The sequence below is a fragment of the Bombyx mandarina genome, chromosome 11 (genome assembly GCF_030267445.1).
Source record: "Bombyx mandarina strain Sakado chromosome 11, ASM3026744v2".
In the NCBI taxonomy this organism is placed as follows: Eukaryota; Metazoa; Arthropoda; class Insecta; order Lepidoptera; family Bombycidae; genus Bombyx; species Bombyx mandarina.
The window spans coordinates 14121867-14143867 of record NC_143218.1 but is presented as its reverse complement, the minus strand read 5'-3'; the positions used below and the strand labels follow the sequence as shown (position 1 = coordinate 14143867).

At 33.3% G+C, this 22001-nt stretch overlaps 2 protein-coding genes across 5 annotated transcripts; one reads left to right on the top strand and one right to left on the bottom strand.

The window, feature by feature from the left end:
* Window positions 1–459: 459 nt before the first annotated feature.
* On the bottom strand, window positions 460–2032 carry LOC114247502 (p21-activated protein kinase-interacting protein 1-like). The gene is made up of 3 exons (XM_028180487.2): window positions 1870–2032; window positions 1499–1790; window positions 460–1274 (listed from the first exon to the last, which is right to left on the bottom strand). The coding sequence occupies exons 1-3, from the start codon at window positions 1936–1938 to the stop codon at window positions 484–486; spliced, it is 1152 nt and encodes a 383-aa protein (XP_028036288.2). The 5' UTR covers window positions 1939–2032; the 3' UTR covers window positions 460–483.
* An 8019-nt stretch (window positions 2033–10051) lies between these two features.
* LOC114247514 (uncharacterized) lies at window positions 10052–20624 on the top strand. 4 transcript variants are annotated; one of them, XR_016323796.1, is made up of 10 exons: window positions 10053–10223; window positions 10329–10606; window positions 11281–11443; window positions 12363–12534; window positions 12965–13075; window positions 13646–13865; window positions 14577–14806; window positions 15711–15807; window positions 16183–17788; window positions 17821–20624. XR_016323796.1 is itself a non-coding variant. In XM_028180498.2 (9 exons), the coding sequence occupies exons 2-9, from the start codon at window positions 10365–10367 to the stop codon at window positions 16232–16234; spliced, it is 1287 nt and encodes a 428-aa protein (XP_028036299.2). In that variant the 5' UTR covers window positions 10053–10223; window positions 10329–10364; the 3' UTR covers window positions 16235–20624. The 4 variants fall into 4 exon arrangements, 3 of the variants coding, with proteins under 3 accessions (XP_089587163.1, XP_028036299.2, XP_028036300.2); XM_028180498.2 differs by having other exon boundaries at window positions 16183–20624; XM_028180499.2 differs by having other exon boundaries at window positions 10302–10606; window positions 16183–20624.
* Window positions 20625–22001: the final 1377 nt, after the last annotated feature.

The window sequence follows — 22001 nt, the reverse complement described above, 5'->3', positions numbered from 1 at the left end:
ACACTAAACTTTACTACAGTTAGAAATTTACAGGAAATCAATATCAGGTAAGTAGGGGGTCTACCCAACACGGAAAAACATGGCAAGGGGTCTACGACACAAGTTTGGGGAACTCTGCTATAAAAGATGATTTACAATTATTTACTAATGACAAAATTTACATATACTTAGACATTTAGGATAATTATATTTTAATTTTTGAAGGTTTCACTTCTAACTCGTGTGATTGCACACATGTTTATTTTTTTTATTTTAAAATAAACTACTACTAATTGAATAAGAACACAGCAGGAGGAAAACCGAACTTTCGGCGTAGATAGGAGAAAAAGAATATTTACTTTGTCCAAGAATAGAAGGTCAATAACAATGAATGCAAACTATTATGACAATTGACTAGATTTCAGGGAATTTGTAGTGGTAAGTTGAAATGTATGGGAACTTGAGTAACTAAAATATAAATTTTTATCATATTTCTTTTCTTTATTATGTGTTTGTTTTTTTAGGTTTTTTATTTCTTTTGCGTTTTTTGACCTTTTTTGGTGGTTGTGGGTTTAATTCTTTATTATTTTCATTATCATCATAGCTAATTGTTACATAAGCTCCAGGCATTCTTTTTCTTTTTTGTTCTGGCGGCCTGATTTCTTCATCATCATTTGAGTTTTCAGAGAGCTGCTCTTCGTTAGCTTCTGTATTTTCTTGTTCATTATCAGATGCTTCTTCTTTTTTAATGAGATGGTTTTGTCTGTTCAATGCCATGCAAGTAACTCTGCAGGCAGCATTGACAGAGCAAATTTCACTTAGCTTTGAATCACTCACAAACCAAACTTTTATTTCACCAGAACTTGAAGCAGAGTACATCATGCTGTTTTCATAATATATGCACTTAACCCTTTGCTTATGACCTTGATAAGTTACTGCTTTATCTGCATTAGATATAGTCAAGCTTACTATATTGCCATTGTCTAAACCTACTAATATTCTTCTATCATCTATCCACTGTACTGTGGCAGGTCTTGATTTAAATGAAATGCGTTTTTCTAATCCCGCCTTTTCTAAGGTCCAGATATCAACTGCTTGTTGTGAAACTAAGGAGAATCTTGTACCATCTGGTGAAAATTTTATTTCTGTTGGCAGCAATACACCTTTACTAGCCAAATTCACTGTAAAGGCTGGACGTCCTTTGACTAAATTCCATGTTCTTAATGTTTTGTCACCACCAATAGTTAGAGCTAGTTTATCAGATGGATGGATTGTTATATCTACAACAGGCTGACCTGGAATATAGAAATTGGCATATAATTATTTCATTATTATTTAGTCAATTTAAAACTCAAAGAATATTACAATTGTTTTTTTATTTGACACTTCAACGTTTTCAAGCTATAATAAAATAAAATAAAACTATAGCAAACCATATTATATTTAATAAAATCGTTTTTAGTAACGATGAGCCAGTAATATTGTTTAAAAATACTTAAATACCGATTTTTATAAATACCTCCATGTGCTTTTTTCCATATTTTTTCTATTTGCCAGTTGCCAGTTCTTGTAACTATAATAGATCCATCATCACTGCCGCTGAGTAAATGAGTACCATTATTTGTAAAGGCCACTGCATTTACAGTGCCATCGTGATTCATTAAAACAGTGTGTTCTTTTCGAGTCTTCATGTCTAAGATAACTACTTTATCATCTGTCCCACCTGATGCAAGAAATTTACCCGCTATGGAGATGCATCTAACTGATGCAGTGTGTGAATGGGTCGCAAATGTTTGTTTAATTTTTTTTTCCTGTAAAAGAGAATATGGAAAATTTCATTAATAAAAATCCAACTTTTCATATATGTATTTTACACTAGTAATCACTTACTGTTTCCACTGAAAGGATTGAGTAGCCAGATAAAAACCCTTCATAAGTACCAACAACTACCTCGTCCATGGTTAAAACTACTATAGAAATTCTAAATATTTTTATTTTCTACGTTTTTCGTCATGTGCGAACTGCATGTGCATATCTGATTTTTTTAAGGTATTTTATGACCTGGTAACTAAGACTTTTAAGTCAAGTCTTATTTTAATTTACTATTCTTAGTTTTAAGAAAAATGATAATATGAAGTGAAATGAAATGAAATGAGATGAGATGGTGTGAAATGTAATCTCAGTAAAATGGTGGTCATTTACTGAGACTTTTTGGAGGATTTCGAGAAGCTACGTTCACCGGTTTTGTTTGATTTTCCCACATTTGTGCACTTTCGCAGATACTAAACAGTTAATAAACCACCGTTTTTACGCATTTAAACCTGAAGAAACACTAAATAGACAAATAAAACAAATCACATAACTTCACTCCTCGCGTTCCCGCCAAAAAGCCCTTTTAAATGACATAAATTCATATGTACATAGATAATACCTACACATAATTTATCTCGAGATACCAGAATTGCAACAGAACATAGACCTATATAGTAGGGACACGACATATTGTTCTATACGTACAATTGCTTATATAAATAGCACCCATTTTGAAGGCACGTACATAAACATATATCTATCTCGTTCTTACTCAGCACTTTAACTCGCAGGAAAACAATATAACAGTATTTCAGTGCGTACATAAAATGAAACATGAATATACGTAAATATCTCCGTCTCCGTCTAATGAGGCCGAAAATCCGCCATGTTTAGCGCGCCAAATGTCATTGTCACGTCAGTTCGGCGGTCTGTTTTGGGTTGTACATTATTTATTGACTTTGATATCGATTTAATATGATTGATTATATAAAATTTCATAATTTATCATGCTTAACACATACAAAAATAATAATTAAAACGTATTTTATAGGATCTCAAGAAAGTCGATGCCCTAAAACTATTATCTATATGTATTTAAATTCATTATGGAGCCCTCATCCGAAAAATCCATTTTTCGGTCGGAATCTATTGATCATGACACTAATCATAAATACCACTTTAAAATATGTCATCAAAACATATTTAGACATTCTGTTTAGATATTTCGGGAAAAAGGCTACCGACAAAATCTCTTCGGAACTATTTAAATAAAATAGTTTTATTCTGCAGTGAGTAAAACACTATTGTAAATTTGTTAAATATTTAATAATTAAGTGATTTTAGAGAGGAAGTCACAAGGAATGACGTTTGTAATTAATGAATAAATGTTCTGTAGGTGTTTTTTTTTTCACGCGGTCCCTTGATAAGTTTAAAATTTGAATCACTCTCAAGCGAAAGTGATTCAAATGGTGCGGCGCACCTTCCTTGGGGTGCGCTGCGGTAGTATGTTACGGACTTTAGAGTCAGCAAAACAATTAAAATAGATTGTAATAGTCTAAGAAAAACACGTACTCAAAACATGATAACATTTAGCATGCTAGAAATGGGCTGATGGCTTTGAACTACGCCATATCTTTGTGTTTTGCGACAAACGACAACTTTATAAAATCAGTGTAGCAACATTTAAAAATCATCATATCGTTTACTTGGCAAATTCGAAGGACGAACTTGTCTTAGATTTCACCCATCTAAATCATATCATATTTGCACATAACAATATACCTACTTACTTCCCATTAAAGTATAAATTCTACAAATAAATAATACTCAACAATATTTAAAATAAAATGAGCCAAGAACGTCGATAAAACCTGATAACATTGAAATCTTTTGTACAGCACTAAAGCCGCCATGTTTTGTGGCCAGATGACGTCACAGTAGCACGAAATTTTGGTTGACGTTTCATTTCCATAGGTTTCCTACTTCATTGCAACAGAAACATAAATTGCTTTTTCTTTGATTTCCCAATTGGATATGTCAACGTAGCAACTAGTACAGCCTAATATTTTATGAGAAAAGTCGAAACCATGACTATTGCATTAAAAGAAAAAACAAAATGTGTGCAATTCACACGTGGTAGAAGTGAAACCTTCCAAAATTAAAATACAATTATCCTAAACGTCTTAAGTATATGTAAAATTTTGTCATTAATAAATAATTGTAAGGTAGCGCCCCCTCTGTGAATTGATATTTTAATTTCACGTATAATCCTAAATTAAAATTCACTACAAGAGCTTTCATACACACGTTAGTATTAAAAAATCTCACAGATAGCGCTGATTTAAATAGTATGTATATTTCTGTCTCATTCTTGTTGAGACTATAGCACTAGCTGCGTGTCGCCGCACTAGTAATGTTGACTCGTTACCATGGATACATTCACTACTTAATAAGATTGTGTTGTGTGAATAAAAATATAATTGATGATATTAAAAAGAGTCTGCTTATTCTTCCATATAAAATCTTAACATGGTAGCAGAGCGTGTGCAGTAAGTAAATAAAAATATATTGGGTTGCGATCCACGAGAAATAATATCGGCGAAAATTATAAAAAAGAAAGATGACAACTGCGGGGTCTCTTCTGCCGATTTTGACTGAAAATTCAAATTTTAGTCATTGGAAATTTAGATTGAAATTACTGCTGGAAGAAAAGCAATTAAGCAATGTATTTTTAAAAGAGAAACCGACGGATAAAGATGACTCACGAGCAAAATCAATTTTGGTACAATGTCTGAGCGACAAATATATTGACATTGTAAAAAATGCGAATACGACCAAAGAAATGTTAACGTCATTGGAGGCCATATTTGAACGAAAGACAGTCTGTAACAAATTTTATTTAAAACGGAAGCTCATAACAATGCGCTATGATAATGAAAGCAACTTACAGCAATATTTCCTAAAATTTGAAGGAATTCTTAGCGAATTAGCGGCAATCAACGTAAACGTCGAAGTAGAAGACCAAATTTGCTATCTGCTGTCTTCTCTACCAAAGATATACGATCAAGTAATTACATCAATTGAGACTATGGCTTCCGAGAAATAACTGAACATAGAATTTGTTAAAGCAAGACTACTCGATATGGAGACAAAGTTAAAAATGGACAGAAATAGTGAAAGTTATGAGAATAATGCCTTTATCATGTGCCACTCCTGCGGAAAACGTGGACACAAATCATTCGAATGCCGAGGATCAGGACGAGGACAAGGGCCGAGTAGAGGACAGTCATTGACACGAGGACGGAGCTATCCAAGATCGCGTGGACGCTCATTTAGAGGAAATTCAAGTTCACGAAATTCAACGTATCAACATACTTCAGCAACAGGCAGAGACGACAAAGGAATAGGTTTCATTGCTAGCGATATTATTGCTAATGTGGGTGAATGCGGTAACATAGAACTAATTATAGACTCAGGATGTACGGAGCATTTAATAAATGAAAAATATGAAAATTATATGACGGATATTACGTACTTAGATAAACATGTCAAAATATTCGTAGCTAACGGCCAATGTATTACAACTAGTAAAAGAGGTAAACTTAAAGTAAAATATCAAAATACTACGATTAATATTGATGCTTTAATTGTGAAAGATGTTTCATACAATTTATTATCAGTGAAAAAGATTGTCGAGGCAGGTTTTAACATAAACTTTAATAAATACAATGTTAAAATATTTAATAAAAATACATTTTTATGCGGCACCGTGCAAGGAAAGTTGTATAAGCTACAAGCCGAATTATGTAAGTCCGAAGTTTGTAATGTTACTGATGCGACAGATCTATGGCACAAACGTTTAGGTCACTTAAATAGGAAAAGCCTTAATATACTAAACTTACCTGTATCTAATAGAATTTGTAGTCCTTGTATGGAGGGCAAAGCCACCCGAAGCCCATTCACGCCTATCCCAAAGCCTAGAACAAAAATGACAGCCGAGATGCTTCACACAGACATAGCAGGACCGATCAGACATCAAGGACCTAATGGTGAAAAATATTTTATGACAATTATTGACGATTTCTCTCATTTTTGCGTAGTGTATCCCCTGAAGAGCAAATCTGAAGCAACAGAACGACTGATGAACTATATATTAAGAATTGAAAACGAAACGGGGAATAAAGTAAAAAGAATTAGATGCGATAATGGTGGAGAGTACACTGCTAATAGTTTGAATTTTTTTTGTATAAATAGAGGTATTAGTTTAGAATACACATTACCGTACACGCCACAACTTAATGGCATATCAGAACGGATGAACCGCACATTATGCGACAAAACAAGGACTCTATTAGCGGAAACCAATTTGCCAAAACATCTGTGGTGCGAAGCGATACAATGTGCAGTTTACCAATTAAACAGATCGCCATCATGGGCCATAAACTTCAAGACACCCAGCGAAATATTTTTTGGTAAAAACGACCTATCGAGGTTGAGAGTATTTGGTTCCAAAGCTTGGGCTACTATAGTACCCAAACCGGACAAGTTTGCCAAGAGAGCAAAAGGAACAAGAATGGTAGGTTATGGAACTGTTGGTTACAGATTATGGGATCCAGAAGAAGATAAAATAGTTATTTCCAGAGATGTAAGATTTGATGAAAGCGACATTAAATTCAAAAATAACGAAGAAGTGAAACAAGTAAGGTATATTCAAGACAAAGAAGAAGAAATCAATAAAGAAAAGGAAGATATTGTAGAACAGGAAGATGAATTTAAAGATGCAGAAATGAACACTGATCAAATTGAAGAAGCAATAATCAGACCCAAAAGAACGATAAATCCTCCTGCTTATCTTAAAGATTACGAGACGAATATAGAAAACATAAATGAAACTAACATTGTTATATGTTTGAGTACAAATGCACCAGAAACTTTCGAAGAAGCTATAAAAGAACCAGAATGGAAAAACGCAATCAATAAAGAGCTAGATGCACTCCAAAGACTAGAAACGTGGGAAGAACAAGAAATAACCGATGGAAGAAAGCTCATAGATACAAAATGGATATTTAAACAAAAAGAAGATGGAACAAAAAAGGCAAGACTGGTAGCTAGAGGCTTCCAACAAAAGAAAAAAGAAATTTTTGACAGCGTTTATGCACCCGTTGCTAGACATTCAACCATAAGAATGATCTTATCAAAAGCTGTACAAGATGATTTAAAGATTATTCAGCTAGACATTCCCACTGCATTCCTAAATGGAAAATTGAAGTCTGATGTATTTATCAAAATACCCCAAGGATTAGAAATAAAAAATAATAATACAGCATTAAAACTAAAGAGAGCATTGTATGGATTGATTGAATCACCAAAATGTTGGAATGAAACAATTGACGAATTTGCGAAATCTAAGGGATTCCAAAGATCAGAATATGATTACTGTTTGTATTACAAAGAAGATTGCTGGATGCTGATTTACGTGGACGATATCCTAATCATTGGAAACGGGGAAGATACTATTAAAGCACTTAAGGAGGAGTTTAACGCAAAATATATGGGCGAAATGAAGAACTTTCTCGGAATGGAAGTTAAAAGAAATAAAGATACATTAGTACTGAAACAAACTAAAATGATTGAAAAGATATTGACTAAATTCAAAATGGATGAATGTAACGGAATTAAAACTCCCATGGAAAGAAATTACAATATAGAAATAAAGGACAATACAGAAGTTTTGGACGTACCGTATCGAGAACTAATAGGAAGTTTAATTTATCTTACTGTAACAACAAGACCGGATTTAACATTTGCAGTGTCATATCTGAGCAGATTTTTAGATAAACCGAACGAAGAATTATGGAAAGCTGGAAAAAGAGTAGTACGTTATTTGAAAGAAACAAAAGAAAAAGGATTATTATTTAAAAAGACAAATGACAATAATTTATACGGATTTTCTGATGCCGATTGGGCTGGAGATAGAAGCGACAGAAAAAGTGTTAGCGGTGGTATTATCCTACAAGGGCAAAACCCCATTGCTTGGTTTTCAAAGAAGCAACAATGCGTAACTTTATCGTCTGCCGAAAGCGAGTACGTAGCTGCCTCATCATTAGCACAGGAAATTGTTAATTTAAAAGGCATATGTAAGCACCTAGGTTGTGATGTAAATGCCGTGCTATTTGTTGACAACAAAAGTGCAATATCAATGGCCAAGAATTACGAAAACTCTAAGCGTACAAAACACATTGACATACGGTTTCATTATATAAAAGACTTGGTTGTCAATAAGGTGATCAGCATAGAACATATTTGTACCAATGAAAATTTAGCGGATGTTATGACTAAAAGTTTGAGCACAGACAAGTTTTATAAATGCATTAATAAGTTTTTGTGCTAATTCATAATTAGTTAGTTTACTGTTTGTTTAGTTAAGTTAGATATAGTTGTGTATTAAATAATAACTGTAAACCAAGTTATCATTTAGGAGGAGTGTTGAGACTATAGCACTAGCTGCGTGTCGCCGCACTAGTAATGTTGACTCCTTACCATGGATACATTCACTACTTAATAAGATTGTGTTGTGTGAATAAAAATATAATTGATGATATTAAAAAGAGTCTGCTTATTCTTCCATATAAAATCTTAACAATTCTTTGCTGGCTTCATCCTACACATTTTTGTATTTGTGTCTCTTACCTGTCGTTTTTTCCGTTGCATCCGGTTTGAAATCACAACGATTCTAAAGAAGTTTTCACTTCAACAAATGAAACAGAATAAAATGAAAATGATGAGGGAAATGGAATTATTGGAAATGGAAAAAAACTAAATGAAATTATTTTAAGAAAGGTGAAGAAATAAAATACCATACTACAATACAGTTTTTATTTCGTTTTATATGATCCGAGTTTATTGTATCTTTCTTGGCTTATGACTTTCTTAAACTAGCAATTCGGCTGATTACTGTAGTTGAAAGTCAATTGACTGTTAAAAAACCTTTGATTAGAAGGTTAAATCATTTTATTTATTAATTATTTTAATTGTGGCGGATATTTTCATTGTTAAATTTGATTCTTGATAACCATTCATAACCGAACTTAAAATATTCATGCGAAAGAATATTGTTAGGGCACGTATTAAGTGTTTATAGGTCAATGACTTTCATATTATAGACAAGAACAATGAAAATCTTCCTAAGATTATATTTTAGAGCGTTATTTTATCATGCGAGATTTGAAAGTTATTTATTGCCCAATGCAATTGCTTACATTGCGAAGTACTGGAAACTCTTGGACTACTCTTGTTTTTGAATATTTGAGATGAAAACTATTTGATGAATTATCATTGTAGACATAATTTTGCATGTCATTTTTTATCATACGAGTGCAAATCAATTTGAATAATTTTGAGTACAAGATTTTCCACTCAAGGCCAGTGATTTATATTTTACAACGTTCAGTATGTAAGGACATTAATGACATGCGAGTGAGATAATATTTACACGGGGAATTTTTTTTTTTTGGGATTTCGTGAGTCCTACACTATTTAAGCGTTTCGTATATTTTACTGCTTTCATGGTCACGGAAATATACATTAAGCCTAATATAAAGCTTAATTATGTGAATAGCTATTTAAATCACCATTTTCTCTATTGACTTTTTTAATGCTTTCAATGACCTTGCAAACGCAGAATCAAATTGTTAGTAGCACTGTCTGGATTGGATTATCTTGCCTTTTTCAGACTAGTGTGATCAGGATTCAAAATAGGAATACTTTCGAGTAATAAACATGAAACCGAAAAATAACATAATTGCTGGCGATAGGGCCTCCGCCGAGCCGGCATGGTAGGTACCGCACCTTTGCCGATTTCTACCGTGAAGCAGTCGTTCGATCTGACCAGAAGGTCTAGGATAGCCGTCATACAATATAATTAAAACTTAGATCCTATGTAATATAGATTTCAAGGGGGTGGCGTTATACGCTTTATGTTAACTAAGGATTCCAATTACCATTTAAAACCAGTTGAGCCATAAGCTCGTTTTTCTGTCAAAGTGCAAAAAAGCAACACTCGTTTTGACATGTAAACTGAATAAATATAATTGGTTCTCTACGACGAAATGAAACGAAGATCAATTATAATGTATAATTGTACTTTAATCACTGAAGTATGAAATCTAGCTTTAAACTTTAGGTAATGCAGTAGTTTGTATCGCGAAGTAACTGGATGAAACTGACAGATTTTCTTCTGTCAGCCACTTTACTGTCAAGCTGCCTTACCGTGACAGCCCGACTACAGACAGCGTCAAGAAAGGGAAGAATTAAAGCTATACAACTAAAATCTTATAAGAATTGGGAAATTTAATGGATAAATCAAAGTTCTGTTATTAGTTGTGGTTTCTATTATTATTGTAAATTTGAGCAAAGTTACAATTATCATTCTGGTAAATAAATAAATCGTTTTAAATCTTTTGTGATGGCTTCGTAGCAATGCTTGATTCTATCGATCTCCCCATGCGAAGTTATTTGTTTGCTTATTTTCTTCTAAGGATTCCCAAAAGAGGACATACTTAGACATCTACAAGATGGATTTAGCGGAAACGATGAAGAGTGTATTAGCGAAGAGTTCGGGTGGATCCAGTGGGGCGCCAAGTACTTCATCGACAACGGCGACACCGCACGGTGCTGAGGGCTATGTTACTGAAAAATTATACATGTTGTTGCAACTTTACCTACAGAACAAAGGTTGGAGCCCTAGCATCGAATTACTGCAATGTTTCAGTGACCTTAAGGAGTCATCCATGTTACCAAGTGCAGCTTATTTACAGTAAGTGTATAAAATAACTGAAACATTTTTTTATTTAGCTAATATATTGTAACTGGCCCAACTGTCTCACTGGCTACTGACCTTGCCAATCAAGGCCAGCTATAAGTAGCCAGTTGAGTGATTGAGCGATTTGACTGTGACAGTGTTTGAAACTCACAAACAGGTATCAATTTTTGTAATAAAATATGTAACCAATAATGAAAGACTAACAGTGTACAATAAAATTTAAACCTGATGAAAATTCTAATTTGAGCAATTACTGGTTGGTAGGGGGCTTTATGATCTGCATGGGTAGGTACCTCCACTATTTCTGCCATTAAGCAGTAATACATTTTGGTTTGAAGAATGGGGTGGTTGTTGCACTATAAAACTGGGACTTGGAACTCATGTCTTAAGGTGGGTGACACCTTATATTTTGTTGATGTAGGCTCTGGTAACTGCTTGAAACTAAAAGGGGTTGTGAACCTGTACACCCATTTAAGTAATAAAAAATACTTCAACCCTTGCAACACACCTCCCAATGTCAACAATACTGGGTATTTATATGATGATTGTATTATTTATTTTTATGTCTATTTAATTGAAGTTTCTGTTAGGAAATAGAACATAAATATAAACTCATAAAAACATTTGTGTTTATTTAGATTTTCTTAACTAAAATTATTTGTTTTAAGAATGATGGCATCAAGGGTTGGCTTAGACACGCAGGGCAGACTGATTCTTCGTGAGAACGGAAAGATAATTCTCCCATATGAGCATTTTGCTAATGCTGTAATGCTAAAGCACATGAATGGTCCACATGGATTGCATTTAGGTCTTGAAGCAACAGTCAGAGCAGTGAGTATTTTTCAATATTAACAGAATATCTTTTACTTTAATCATGTCTGTTTATTTTATTATCATCTTAGTAACTAACTGGTACTAACTGTTTGTCCGCACGGGTAGGTACCACCACTCTGCTTGTTTCTGCAGTGAAGCAATAATGCATTTTGGTTTGAAGGATGGGTCAGCCATGTTAAAATGGGACCTTAGAACTTATGTCTCAAGGTAGGCGGGGGTGGGCTCTGGTAACCACTTTAAATCAGGTGGGCCATGAGCTCGTCGACCCTAGATAGGTGGGTAGCAATAATAATAAATTATTATATCAGAAGTAAAGGCAATGTGAGCCTAGACTTCTTGAGTTGCTACTAATATTTAGTTATTCTCTCTATAGTATATTTTTTAAATTTCTTTAGTTTGTGTTATCTGTAATCATAACTATAAGCAAATATGCTTTCAGAAAATAAAAATAAAAAAAAGAAATTACTTGGTGTTAAGTGTTTACTGGAGCCCATAATTATTAGAACATAAATGCTGCCATCCATCTTGAGTAATGATGTGAAAGTCTCACTTATTTGTATAATGGCTGTGCCACCCTTTAAAGCCACATATATTGCATGACAATTTTTTTTGGCAGAAATGGGCAAGATGATGTTAGATTTTAAATTAATTGAATGGTCCAATCTTTTGTATGTCATTTTCATTTCTTTGAATATTTCATAGATATCAGGGTCACTAATGATTAAGGTGCTATATCCAACACTATATTATCATGTTCTAGATCATAAGAATAACAACCAAAAAAATGTTTATTAAGATATTCTTTTGCGTACACCAAAAAATAACTAAAAGAACCTTGAGATCTGGCAGTTTGACTTAGGGTTTTATCTCCTCAAAAATCTGCACCTTTGACGTTTTATCCATACTCCAATTTCAGGTTGTAGAGTCATATACTATAGGAAGAGAGCAATTTGGTATGGAGAAGGAATTCATTGTTGAAGTTGTGCAGAACTGCCCTAATCCTGCATGTAGATATTACAAGAACCAATTAGAAATGACGCAGAAATCTATACAGCAACATTTATCACAGCAGCCCACTTATATTCCTGGTAAGTAATTCTTAAAAAATGTGCTTCATTTAATGCTAACACAATGTAAGGATTCATGTTAATATAACTTTTTCATAAATATCTAATTCAAATGAATAAATTAGTAAAACACTGGGAATTTCTCATACAAGTAGGTTTAATTATTGTAGATCTAATCAAGCTAGTGCCTCATTAGTATTGAGAATTAAATAAATGAGTGCTGTTCAGCTTTCGTAACATTCATGAAAATTAAATAACAGAAATTCGTATGTAGGTATCTGATGAAAGGAAGATGTTCCAGCGAGCAGGTGATATTGCTCGGTAGACTGACAGTCCAAATGTTGTTGTTCGGAACTTGTATATGTGCAAGCTTATCTTGAAAATTTCAATACACGTCTAGACTAAGACTAGTATTCAAGGTTTGGATATGATAAAGAGATCTTTTTGCCAGATTCAGGATCATCTAACTTATCAGAGAGTCAGGCAGTAGAGCGGTTGTTGCGTGGAAGCGCACTCGCGCAGGACTACCAACTACCGCTCGCGCCGCATCTCGCCGCTCTCAGTGAGTTGCTCTGTAAAAATCGTATTCGATTCATGTAGACTTTGAGTAGAATGTTTGAATTAGTTCTAAAATTAGTGTTAATAATAATTATAGCATTATATATTATTATATAGCGCCGAAATAGGTAAGATTAAATGCTGGTTCTATAAGGTCTATACATAAATTCCTGTCCAAATACCGGAGGCAGAGCTAATTTTTAAAGTCATTAACAATAACATACATGACCCATGCTATAAATAAAAAATCATAAAAAAAATTGCATGTGTAATTAACGTTTCACATTCTGCTTATATAAGACATTAAGCATTCATGCGTAGTAGGGGCTCAATAAAAAATTATAAGAATGAATTGTAGTAGCAAGTAGTTTGGATGCTCATTAACTATTATCATAAATTAGCCGCTTAGACATAAATGTTATAATAAATCAAAGATATTTTGTAAATTTTAAATTTTGATACCCTTTGAACCTATTTATTTCTTATTTACAACTATTGGATATTTTTTTTGCATTTCAGTATGTGATAAACTGATAAAGTGTTCACTTCTTTAAATAAGGAATTCTTTTTGTAGCCAACCTAACAGCTGAAAAAAGTGATCGTCGTGCTCAGGAGAAGTTATCACAGCATCAACAAATGTTACTCCAGCATCAGAATAGAAGCCTTGGCCATCAGTCATCCATCGACAAATACACTCATTCACAGCAGCGTTCTTCAAGCTCCTCGCAATCGGGTCTCGACTCCAAGTCTAAGCATCATTATACCGATGAACACAAACTCACTGACTTCTTGAGGTACATGTAATGTAATATTTTTTTAGGGGTATTTTTTTATAGCACAATATTAAAGTAGTAGTGGGACAAACAGCACAATATGCCTAAATTAAAAAGTTATTAAGTATAACAAGAACCAAACATTTTTTACCGTTGACGAAATTGATATAATAATTGATTCATCTAACATTAATTTAAATCTTAAAATCACAACCAGCAGGATAATTGAGTCGTCTATTATCAAAGGCGGCAATCTGTACATTTGGACAAAAAATTTTTATTGATATGTCAATACAGATTTATTTGAATATAATCGTTTCCTTCAAAGAATACGGTTCAAAACCTGCATTAAATAAAGGTTAATAGTTAACCTGTTATTTATCTAAGATGTCGTTCCGAAGAGTTTTGTGACTGCCAATGGAATACAAAGTCAATAATTCGTTTTTCTGATTTACCAATCATTGTCCAAAAGTCAGATTGCCGCCTTTGATAATAGTCGACTCAATTATAACAAAAAAATCGAAAGAGAATACATAATTAATAAACGAACCAACCTTAGGTGTTTAGGTCTAAAATCCTATCACCCATTTACTCCCCCGGGACGACTTCGGATATTTTGATTCCTCGACTTTAACCAACTTCACCTTGCGTTATATTATAACTTCATGGGGAATCCCCGAAATTTATATTTAGCGATTTTGTTTTGCCGTCATAGTCTTTGTTGAATTTCAGAGCAAATTTAGAGACGTTAGAGTCTCTGTCTGGCGGCAGCGGAGCGGGCGCGAGTGTTGGTGCGGCGGTGGGTGCGGGGGCGGGGTCTGGGGCGGGGGGCGGTGGTGGGGGCCAGGAGCGAGTGGTGCGCGCCTTCGCCGAGCTCGCACGTAACCTGCAGCGCATGCGGCCCTGTGTAAGACCCGCCATGTGCAAGCCCTACGGGAAACAGAGTGAGCAGCTACAGAAAAGTACGTACAGGTTGCTTCAACATTTACTTGGCTAGTACCCCAGTAGTCGAAATTCGACTATAATTAATAAAAATTATAAGTTTGAACATTATTATGGTTCTATTGTCAAAGACTATTTATTATACTACTATAATCACATATTTCGCCAAAGCTACACTACAGACAAATAATATTAAAGACAAACAAACAATAATATATTCCCAATTTGACCACAGACTTTAACAACAAACAAAAGAGTATTATATTATATCAGTGTGTGTGTGTGTCAAATACATAGTAGTGTGTATCATGTTTTTATTTATTGATTTAATGTATTTTATATCCATAATTTAAAAAAAAATTGCATTCTGCACTCCTTCTCTATATAAACTATAAGTGTGAAAAATTTCATATTCCTTCGTCCGCGCAGTTTTCGTAAAAAGCGGTACAAAGTTTTTGCTTCACGTATTAATATAGAGATATGCTGCGGTTTGAAGCGCCTTCCAATTAAAGTGGATTATAATCAAACGACCAAAATTGGAAAGGAAAGTTTGAGTGTAGCAGTGTTGATGAGTTCCTCTAAGCATTTAACAAAAGATAGGACGTGATCTTGTCCACCGTTTGTAGTCGATTGCAGATTTCTTTGAATTTAGTAAGATTTATGTATTTAAAATAATAATAAATTAGTTGAGGATGGGCATTAAAGGTCTCCTGGAACATGTGAGTGTTCTGCAATTTTTGATATACATTGCGGGTTTCGGACAGGCTCTTAATAAAATGAAATAATGAAAACCAAAAATTTCGAAATATATTTAATTTCATTAAAAAAATATTTTTTTTTTTTTATATATATATATATTTTCATATTTATATTTATTTATTTTATATTATATTTTTTTATTTAATTAAATTAATTTTTTTACAGTACTGTTAGACACTATTCAGTTGGTGCAGTCGCTGCGTAGTTATTTGCCGCCGCCACACATTCAAGTTACATCGTGGAAGAATGACGACAAATTGCGGTGAGTATAAGTATAACATATAATAAGTATGTATTCCGAAACGTCGGAAATAATATAATGACAATAAAAACACTTGATTAAATCGTCGCAGTTTTTTTTTTTATTGTTTATATGGGTGGACGAGCTCACAGCCCACCTAGTGTTAAGTGGTTATTGGAGCCCATAGATATCTACAACGTAAATGCGCCACCCACTTTGAGATATAAGTTCTAAGGTGTCAGTATAGTTACAACGGCTGCCTCACCCTTCAAACTGAAACGCGTTACTGCTTCACGGCAGAAATAGGCGGGGTGGTAGTACCTACCCGTGCGGTCTTACAAGAGGTCCTTACCACCAGTACAAAAGTTTTAATAATCGATTTTCTATTTGTATCAGCTCTAACAATATGGACGAACTGGAGAGCCGTAAGATAGTTAGCGGCAACTAGCGCACGGACGCGACCGTCGCCGACGGTTGAATGCTACGGTGACGTCACAACTCACGCACACGTTAAATACTCTCTTAATAGTACGACATTAGAGGCATAAGGTCGGATGGCTCCGGATGATCCGAATGTATCACAGATATGTGACCGTTTTCAAGTACATTATGATTTTCGTAATTTTTTAATTCAGGTGATCGACAAATGAAGTCAAGAGTCTTGGAAAAATGTACAAACATATTATATAAAAATGTTTTTTTTCAATAAACACGACCTTATGTCTCTTAAGTCACGCATACGCACATTCTTCAATATCGTATGTAATTATTTTTAAATTATCACATGACACGTAAGGATGGTTCAATAAAAAAAAACACAGTATCATACTATATTAGGAATAGGTTTCATACTACCGTCAGTGGAACTTTCAAATGGGAATATTAAATTTTGGTCATTTAAAACTTTTTTACAGTTCTATAGAAGTTTATAGTGTGAATGAAACCAATAGTAATGTTCTATAATAATCTAACTTTTAAATACTGCATTCAAGTACATGTCATTTACCTAATTTCAGTTTAAAAAAAACATAATGTAATAAAAATACTAATAAAACACAGCAAACATATTTACTTTAGTTGTATTTTCACTTTTCGTATGCACTATTCGTTAGGGGGGGTAGCAATCGAAATCATTTCAATCTGGCACATAATTTTAGAATTTATAATTAATCAATTTGTTCAACGCGTTTATTCATCGTTTATATTGCGAATATGTCCTGCTTTATATGTTTATAAATGATTATTATGTGTTACGGTTTCGTGTTAGTTATTTTCGGTACATAGTGTAAGGGAACAAGTGCCTTTTCACTACCTCAACATAAAGAGGTTGATTTTAATCCGAGCATCGTTTTGGCTTCTGTCATTTGTTGAGATAATTGTGTCGCTGTTAATGCGGTCGTTGACTCCGTCTTTTGTACGATTTACATTGCGGCCTCGCAAGGCTTGTAGCTAAAGCGATACTCGGTTATTAAATGATTAATTTTCTCTGCTACGTAATGTATATTTTGTCCTTACTTAATCGATGGTAGCCTCGAGGGGTTATTCCAGCTTCTCCGGATGGGTAGATGAACTCACGGGGTTCTATCTGAGATTATTTCCGAAAGCTTGCTCTAGCAAGAGCAGTGCTTCGCTGAATCTACCACCGCATCGGAATCGCGACCCACTGAGGGGATCCGACGAGAACCTCAGTGGGTAGTGTCTGTGGGTTATGTAACGTATAGGTAAATAGGTTCCCGTACACCTTGTATTGTTTTTGTCGACGTTTATTTCGAGTAAGTTTATTTTTTTCAAGTATGTAGCTATATTTTTACATTTGTTCGTAGTTACGTTTCTTCGGATTACTATTGTAAGTGCATTATTTACACTGTGATAAAGTGTAATAATTGTAGGTCTGAGCGAAGTCTTGACATGAATGTATTGTAGTGCAACTGCGTTATATACGTAAGCTACGGTCGTACGGTCATTGGACGAGGCGTGGGCGTGAATGCGGGAACATTTAGGAGTTTTCATTGAGGGCGCGTAGTGTAATAAGAGTTGGTCGTCCAATGATTCGACAGTGAAATGAATATATCTTTATTATATTGCCGTGTCTTGTCCTGTGAAAGATATGAGGTTTTTAGGTATCTTGAAGACTGCTATATTTCGGGTTTGTCATAGCTAATGTTGCCTGTCGGCGTTGTGAATTGGGGATCGGTGGAACGTAACGGTTTCCGGAGAATGAACACTTGAGATGTGTTTGTGCTTCGGTATGTCAGTTATGTCGTGTCTCGATGTGCGTGGATGTAAATAGTTCGAAGTAATGAATTCGATGCGACAGGTGCTTCTTTGCTGATAAACTTACTACGCTTAAATTAATTTCCATGATTTACATTCAAAATAATTGAATGAGCATTTCATTGAATGTAGGGTAAACTGTACAACTTTTGGCAACGTCTTCATGATTTATTCCTATTTATTTATAAAATTTGATCTGAACGAAATCATAGAGATCTAATATTTTAATCTCTTAAAAAATAATTGGTTTTTATTCCTAGTGCTTTCTTCAATGTCATTAAAATTTTGATTTAATCTAACCAATGAAAGGTTTACCCTATTTTATAAGTACGTATAAAATAAAAACCTCACAGATTTTATTTATAAATTGCGAGTAAGAAGAAGCACTGTTACTGTATATCGGTCTAAGAGTTGTGTATTATCATTGTTATAATCAATATTTACTTCCAAGATATCACCAACGTGAAATAATGGACTACGTAAGTATGTTAGTGCAATAATAAGGCAAAGCCTACATTAAAGTAAAAATTTTTGTAACTTAGTACAGTAATTCTAAATTATAAAACGTATAATTGTATTGGCGGTAAGCGATGGTTCGTAGTCGGGGCGTGTGAGTGTTTCTCGGCCGATATATCGCACCTTTAGGATAGAAAGTGGCTTAATCAAAAAATCTTGTTTTTTGGTCATCGTCAAAATAGTAATTTTTCAATTTAGATTTTAATACTTTAAGCCTTAAAGCTTAAGGTATGCGTTTGATTTAAAAGAGACAAAGTGTATTTTCTTCTTTTCTCACTAAAATTTAAATTACATTTTTAATTTTAAAAACTTAATTATATAAACTGTTGGAATACATATTTATAAGTAGTTCAATGAATAAAATTCAATTTTCTTAAAATATTTTTATAAGCTGATGGAATACATATTTACAAGTATTTCAAAGTATAAAATAGTTTTCTTAAAATATTTTTATAAGCTGATGGAATACATATTTATAAGTATTTCAAAGTATAAAATCATTTTCTAAATTTTTTTAGTTAAGTCACTTCAATTCTAAGGGTGTTATATCTTATTTGTAAGTTTGCTTTATCATTATATTTTGTTAATCACATCGCACATCACATTCGGTTATTCGTTAGCTTATCTTCGTACGGCTTATATATTATATGTTTATGTTACAAGTAAATATTTAGAGACGTTTACTGTTTTTTATACATAATAGTATATGTGGTCTGGTGCTAATAGGGTCAAAATGCCAATATTAATAATCATTACTTTTATTTTTAAGCATTAGAACAATGAGCCATCAATAATGAAACGTTATGAAAATCGCGAACACATTGGCCTTTTTTATATATAGGTATGTAGTAACTTTTTTTAAAGATCGACTAATAACCTTTTAGCACATGATTATATTTTATAAAATACGTTTTGAAATAAATTGGCACTACAATCGCATTTCATACAAAAATACGTACTTTTTATTTTTTTTATTTTTTTTTATTGCTTACGTACTTTGGTCCTTTTAGCTTCAGCCCACAGATATGTCTGAAACGAGATTCATTTATACGTTTGTTATTTTCAAGTTAGTTCCCAAATATAACGAGGCTAGTGTTATATCGATTTACAAACAGCGCCTAGTATTAAGTTTATGTACCGGCGGAAAACTGTCCTTTGTCAAGTATTATTTAAAACAAAAGAATCTCTCTCTGTATTAGTGTAAGCTTTCTAGTCAAAAAATTGAATTCTTCTTATAAATTTGGTCTCGAATAATATAAATAAAATAATACTGGCGGCTAGTTTAGTATGAGTTTGTGTATCGTCGGATTGTGTTGGTGTTTCGGAAATTAAAATAAATTGCATTTAATAAAACTATGTTGTAGAACTATTCATATTGCTTGATGAAATCTACGCAGATTTGTTTAATTGATACTTTTGAGAGACTGTGGAATAAATGTTTACTATAATTGTACCGTAAATATAATATTAAAAACCTCGTCCAACTTCCGTACCTGACCACAACGGTAAAGTTCTATTAAATGATCTCATTCCATAATTCATTAATATCGTGGAAGTTCGCTATTTTGATTACCCAGTTTATCAAAAGTATCAAATTATTACGTCGTAAATGATTTAAGTATTTCATGAAATTTATATTACATTTTTTGATGTTTTCTCATATTATTTTATAAAAACGGTATCATTGTTCTGTGATAAATAAAATTTATACACCAATCGAATGGGTTGCAATGTTGGTAAAAAGATATGTAAGTACATTTATTTCGCAATACATATTATAATACGTACGTATAATTTTCACTCTATGTAATCTTTATTTTTCATATTGATGAAGAATTTTGATCATACACTTTTTTTTAAATATTTTTGTGATCGAGTTGCATTAGGGACTTTGTTCAATATTATGTTATTTCTGATCTGACGGACTTGCCTCGGCACTGGTGGCCTTGCCATGTTTAATTTATTCAGTTGGTTTTAATAACTGTAATATGTAAACGTGTAATTTAGTGATGATAAACAGTGCTTAGAAATAAATAATATGAAGAGTATACATTTTTTATTTACTTACTATCCTAGCTTCTTAATAGCCATCTTCAGTTGACAGGTAGGTATTTGTAATTCATTAAAAAGGTATGACAAAAGTTCTTTTTTTTCTGTTTGTCAACCGATTTCGAGTATTTGTGGTAGCTTTTGTTAATGTTTAAAAATATATATTTAGGTATATAGTTTTTTTAGTTATAAATATAAATTACTTTTTTACATTTGTTCAAGTGTCCTCTTTGAGGATTGATCATAAAAGCATATAATTTCGAAGTGTACTGTGCCACAAGCACAAATATGTAAATGTGATATTAAAAATGTTGAGTGGAGTGAGCAGGATCTTGGTATTGGCTGGATATTGTTCGATGGATTACAACACGTTGTCAGTCAAGATAGGAATTGGGGAGAATTATTATTATTGTTGTGTAAAAGAAACTTCCGTTTTTTTTGCCTCCATACTGCCTCGTAGTTGTCTTGAAGGGTTATTCTGGCTTCAGCAGGTGTGTAGGCGATTTCACGGAGCTCAGCATGAGAAACTGTTAATATCTGTCCTAGCAAGAGCAGTGCTTCGCCGAATCTACTACCAAATCGGAGTCTCGACTTACTGAAAAGATTCGGCGAGAAACTCAGCGGGTTGTGTATATGCGTTAAGTTGCCCGTCGAGCCTTTCATTGAGGGAAATGTTGCCGGCGCTTGGAATGCCTAAAAGCACCGACAGTTTTTTTTTTGGAGGATCGGGAGGATCACAAATGCGCGTTTAGGGTGACGGCGGCCGCGTGTTGCTCATGAGGTGTACTGTTTTGCTGCATTTTTAACATTTGGGGATCCTCAGTTTTATGGCTTATAAAATTAGCTATAATAATAGAAACGTGATAGAAACAATCAACAATATTTTCGATTAAGTTTATTTTCTACAACATGTAATAAAAAAATCGAGTTAGTACATAGGTACATATAATATGTAAATATACCTACTTAAATAACAATGGCAGCTTTCTATACAACATTTTACCTGATATCTATTTGAGGCGTCTTGAAACAAAAAAATACTAAAACGATAGGAATAGCATAGCTTAAGCTTAATCAGAAATATTTTTGGTATTAGAAAGTCACGAAAAAAAGATATCAACGTGTTTACTTTATAATTTGAGGTTATCTATCAATAAATAGATGTCTCTGATTTTTGTAGGCACGGACTATAACAAATTGAAAAAATAAGTAAACGATATGTTTAAATAACATTTTTAGTTTCATTATCATAGATGAACCAAGGATACACCTCTAATAGTACTCGAGTAGGTACCCTTAACAATTGCAGAGCTACCTAGGTACATATACATATTATATAGTTTGCTCTTTCTTCTTTGTAAATGTGTAAAAATGTG

Excerpts from the sequence above, each read along its gene's own strand:
- LOC114247514 (XM_028180498.2), top strand. The coding sequence starts at position 10,365 with ATGGATTTAGCGGAAACGATGAAGAGTGTATTAGCGAAGAGTTCGGGT. Across the intron at positions 10,607-11,280 it reads CCAAGTGCAGCTTATTTACA|AATGATGGCATCAAGGGTTG; the intron begins GTAAGTGTATAA and ends ATTTGTTTTAAG. Across the intron at positions 12,535-12,964 it reads GCAGCCCACTTATATTCCTG|ATTCAGGATCATCTAACTTA; the intron begins GTAAGTAATTCT and ends TCTTTTTGCCAG.
- LOC114247502 (XM_028180487.2), bottom strand. The coding sequence starts at position 1,938 with ATGGACGAGGTAGTTGTTGGTACTTATGAAGGGTTTTTATCTGGCTAC. Across the intron at positions 1,791-1,869 it reads CAATCCTTTCAGTGGAAACA|GAAAAAAAAATTAAACAAAC; the intron begins GTAAGTGATTAC and ends TCTCTTTTACAG. Across the intron at positions 1,275-1,498 it reads ATGGAAAAAAGCACATGGAG|GTCAGCCTGTTGTAGATATA; the intron begins GTATTTATAAAA and ends TCTATATTCCAG.